General features: G+C 39.5%; 2 protein-coding genes across 2 annotated transcripts; one reads left to right on the top strand and one right to left on the bottom strand.

The window, feature by feature from the left end:
- The first annotated feature begins 328 nt into the window (after positions 1–328).
- LOC137406190 (uncharacterized) lies at positions 329–2842 on the top strand. The gene is made up of 4 exons (XM_068092725.1): positions 329–966; positions 1530–1729; positions 1925–2082; positions 2293–2842. The coding sequence occupies exons 1-3, from the start codon at positions 329–331 to the stop codon at positions 2065–2067; spliced, it is 981 nt and encodes a 326-aa protein (XP_067948826.1). The 3' UTR covers positions 2068–2082; positions 2293–2842.
- Positions 2843–2900: 58 nt separating this feature from the next.
- On the bottom strand, positions 2901–4036 carry LOC137406191 (uncharacterized). Its single transcript, XM_068092726.1, has 3 exons — positions 3956–4036; positions 3505–3745; positions 2901–3280 (listed from the first exon to the last, which is right to left on the bottom strand). Exons 1-3 carry the CDS (start codon positions 3988–3990, stop codon positions 3020–3022), a joined length of 537 nt encoding a protein of 178 aa, XP_067948827.1. The 5' UTR covers positions 3991–4036; the 3' UTR covers positions 2901–3019.
- Positions 4037–4254: the final 218 nt, after the last annotated feature.

Genomic DNA, 4254 nt, shown 5'->3' with positions numbered 1-4254 from the left:
CATATAGGCAGTTGCATCGTATGTATAAAGTCATATCGCGGTGATACTTTTATTGCGTGTCGTCGTACGTGTCTTGGACTATACCACTTGTCAAAGCTACTAGAGTCGTGCTCGCTAAAAAAATTGGTTAGCCAATTAAAAGCGTTTCGTTGACGAATTCGGTGTGCATGCACAGCTCAGACGATTATGGGATATTCGGCCTAATAAATCTGTGAATTCTGTGAAACTCGTGAATTCGGTCAGAATGAACGCATAATTCGTTACGTGTGGCCGGACCTTTAGGCAGCATTCCCACATTGTTACTCAGTGACTACAACATTTGTTTACAATGAGTGAGTCTAAGGCGTGGTCACACGAGCACCGAACCGACGTAGGATCGGTTCGGAGGATGTTTCGGTTCGGTTCGTGGCACATGTCACACGCCACCCGAAGTCCGAAGCCACTTCATTTCCTGTCTGATATTAATACAATGGATGTCATCGATGAAGATATAGATATTATTTTTGCATTTACTTGTTTGCTAGTTTGCACCTACCTTTTTCTCAGACAAAGAGATAGGCATCAGACAGAGAGAGAACATTGGGTACATCCTATGAACGCGACTAGGGATGAAGACAGTGTCAGGTTGAGGATTGACAGGTTACGCAACTATCCTGATAGATTTCACTCTTACTTCAGAATGAGACCTAATGCTTTCAATCACATTCTTCAGACAATTAATCATCGTATTCGAAAAAATGATACGAACATGAGGAAAGCGATTGATCCAAGAACAAGGTTGTACGTGACCCTTCATTACCTTGCCACAGGCACAAGTTACAACGTGATAGCCACCCACTATGCACTGGGCAGATCAACAGTCAGCGGAATTATTCAGGACACTTGTCAAGCTATTGTAGATATAATGGGTCCTATTTACCTCAAACCACCTACCTCTCACGTTGAATGGCGCAATATCGCAGACAAGTAAGTGCAATAGACATTGAACGTAAGTTGTTGTTTTAACCTTTTTGCAGGCACCCGAACATTGTTTTAACCCTTTATCATCATAAATTGATTTCTTGTTTGCTTATTGCCGTTTTTGTTGACTTTTGGTTTCTGTTAGCAACAAAAAATAAGCCGTGTTAAAAAAACGCTCGTTTTTGCAATACTCAACGAACAATCTGAGAAACAGTTATCTGAGGAATTGGCGTGAAACACTTTTATTTGTATTTACCTGTATCATAAAAATGTGATACACGTATACAATATCATAAATATTAGTGTATCAATGATTTTGTTTAAATCGATTTGTGAAAAGTCAATTTGCCCTGGCGGTCTCAAAAAACCCCAAAAACTCGCCTGCGAAATGGTTAACTAGGAAACTTTGACCAATATATTAGTGATCCAATTATTGTACGGAAACTGGAACGAGTTGATTACATCTTGGAGGAAGATTACAAGATTATATCTATTATGTTATATATAATCAGAAAAACACCGGAAAGGCACTGGAGCTGTTAATCTTGATTTGTTTTATGTATTTCTAGGTTTTATGAATCATGGGATTTTCCCAACTGTGTGGGTGCTATCGATGGAAAGCACATCCTAATAAGATCACCTGATGAAAGTGGGTCTACATATTACAATTACAAAAAGACCTTTTCAATAAACCTGATAGCAGTAGCTGATGCTACATACAAGTTCCTGATTGTGGACATTGGACAACAGGGATCCGCTAGTGATGGAGGTTAGTTTAAAGTGTTATGTTTTATGCAGGCAAAGACTAAAGTCACGTATTTTTTTACGCACGTGTCTGCTAGTACCAGGGCCACCTCACCTCCATGCACAAAGTATGCATCCTAGCAACTTTATTTATGGATCTCCACTAAACACAGATCACCAGAAATATGTAAACAAATGATATCTTATGTCTTCATTGCAGGTGTCTGGGATCATTCAAATTTTGGTAGCGCCTGGAGTGAGAATAGAGTCAATACCCCTCCTCCAAACAACTTACCTGAAGTCAACCAAGAAACTGCTTATGTGATGGTAAGGATGAAGCCTTTCCTCTCCAGGCAAACCTGATGAGACCATTCCCAGGTAATCCATATAAACAGTGGGTGTGGGCGTAAATAAGTTCAAGTATGGGCATCTTCTATTTATAAGGAAGAAGGGGTAGAACCTACATGTAGCACCTATAAGCTGAAAATCGGCCATATATGCGGCCAAAGGCAATAGCTGATGTTTGCAAAATCATTGCTCATTAATTAGTAATGCTGATTAAACATGATTATATGTTTTACTGTGCAGGTAGAGAGGCGAAGAATGACATGCGCAAAAGAAGATACAACTATCGGCTATCCCGTGCACGACGAGTCATTGAGAATGCATTCGGAATACTATCGACCAGGTGGAGATTTCTCTATATTCCAATTGATGCACCACCCAAGAAGGTTACATGCATGGTCCACGCTACATGTATTCTTCACAACTACTTAATGAGTTTGAAAGACGATGAATATGTACCAGCTGGTTATGGGGACACCGCACTACAGAATGGTGAGATAGATCAGGGATTATGGCGAGATGACAATCGGCTCGTCGGTGTAGACCCTCTTGCTGGTCATAACTGGGCAGTAGCTGGTACTAGCACCAGACAGAAATATGTTGAATGGTTTTCGAATCAAGGTGTTCGGGAGTGGCAGGATCGACTTCTTATGAGAATAAACTGATGTGGCTGATGCTACTAGGCAACCTATTACCTAATTATTAGACAATAGTTGCTACTAGGCAATTTATTATTATACATACAATACATTATCTACTGAAAGCCTAACAACTTCGTTTTTGTCTTGAGTTGAACATAGAATTTATTTCTTGAGTTTGAAATAAAATGAGGCAGATTGTCAAAATAAAACTTGAGCATAGTGTAAATCTTAATGAAAATATTGAACTTAGTAAAGTTGCATTGGGCGGGATTGTGGTGTGCAGTGTACAGAAGACAAAATAAAACTAACAAAAACCTAACTAGATATGGTTAGTATATTCCATTGCACCAAAACATAGTGCTACACGGGCTACAGATGATGAAATGTGCTGCCATCCAAGTCTTGGTCAACACATTCATTTGATGATGCAAACTGAGGTAGGGGGAAGCCGACTCCATTACTTCGAGGTAGGCTTTTTGGACTTTAATGTGGAAGATTCTACGACTAGGAGCATCCAGTAGCCTGTACTGCTCCTTCACCATGGTGCCAAATCTTTCAACACTATCATCAGTAGCAGTCTGACAAGTTCTCTAAAAGGATGTGGAGATGACAGACTTAATAAAACAGGTGAAAACAACACAAACTCAAACATCGGATTGCTAGTACCGAAAGTCTATGTGACAATAAAACTTCAATTAGTATTGCGATTGTGATAGGTAATGTCCGAGTGTAATTGTGGTGTTTTTTTATATAAACTAAGCCGCTGCTACTCTTGTTTCATGAGTAAATAATCTTCCAACATTCACACACTCACCCTGCTATCTAAGTAAGAATTGAAAGACTTTATGTTGTCCAGCAGAGAGGAAGCGATTGCGTCATCATTTGATCGCTTTCTTTTTCTTTGGGAAGATGGCGTCACTGGTGGCATAGTCGGGCTGAAAAGAGTGGTTCTCTCAAGCTCACCATCATCTGTGGAGGTAGATGGTGTCGGTGCTTCGATCTGCGTGTCGAGTTCAACAACAGAGATATTATTGGTCGAGGTATTTGAGGCTGTTCTATAAAATTCAGGAAGAAATTACAAACATGACAAAATCATTTCTAGTCTGCTCATTTGCTAGTAACAATAGATTGACATTAGTTTTTCTTCTATTATTGCATAAGAACTAGACATTTCATAAGACGCAGGGCAAGGTTTGGGTAAAAAATAACACTTATACTTGTTATACAATGCAACCCAATAATAAATATGCATGAAATATTCTTACTCCGATTTCTTCATGTAGTCATCTAACCATGCCATCTGGGACCATAGATACCGCGTTGGCTCGGTTGATTTTGCAGAACCACTTTTCTCTTTGACCCGTTGCCTTTTCTTTGCCTTCTGGTACCTATCCCGCAGCGCCCCCCAATACTTCGCAGCTCGCAGCATAGTCTGCATCTAAAATATGGAAATATAACTGATAGGAACAAAAAAACTTTGCATAACAATCATTAATTATGACTACGCAGTAGTTTTATCAGAAGATCGTTCAACTGCTCAAAACAAATGACTAGATACAAAGAT

The sequence above is a fragment of the Watersipora subatra genome, chromosome 10 (genome assembly GCF_963576615.1).
Source record: "Watersipora subatra chromosome 10, tzWatSuba1.1, whole genome shotgun sequence".
Lineage (NCBI taxonomy): Eukaryota > Metazoa > Bryozoa > Gymnolaemata > Cheilostomatida > Watersiporidae > Watersipora > Watersipora subatra.
This window is presented reverse-complemented; position numbering and strand designations above follow the sequence as displayed.

Excerpts from the sequence above, each read along its gene's own strand:
- LOC137406190 (XM_068092725.1), top strand. The coding sequence starts at position 329 with ATGAGTGAGTCTAAGGCGTGGTCACACGAGCACCGAACCGACGTAGGA. Across the intron at positions 967-1,529 it reads TGGCGCAATATCGCAGACAA|GTTTTATGAATCATGGGATT; the intron begins GTAAGTGCAATA and ends ATGTATTTCTAG. Across the intron at positions 1,730-1,924 it reads GGGATCCGCTAGTGATGGAG|GTGTCTGGGATCATTCAAAT; the intron begins GTTAGTTTAAAG and ends TCTTCATTGCAG.
- LOC137406191 (XM_068092726.1), bottom strand. The coding sequence starts at position 3,990 with ATGGCATGGTTAGATGACTACATGAAGAAATCGGA. Across the intron at positions 3,746-3,955 it reads GACTACATGAAGAAATCGGA|AACAGCCTCAAATACCTCGA; the intron begins GTAAGAATATTT and ends TGAATTTTATAG. Across the intron at positions 3,281-3,504 it reads ATTCTTACTTAGATAGCAGG|AGAACTTGTCAGACTGCTAC; the intron begins GTGAGTGTGTGA and ends ACATCCTTTTAG.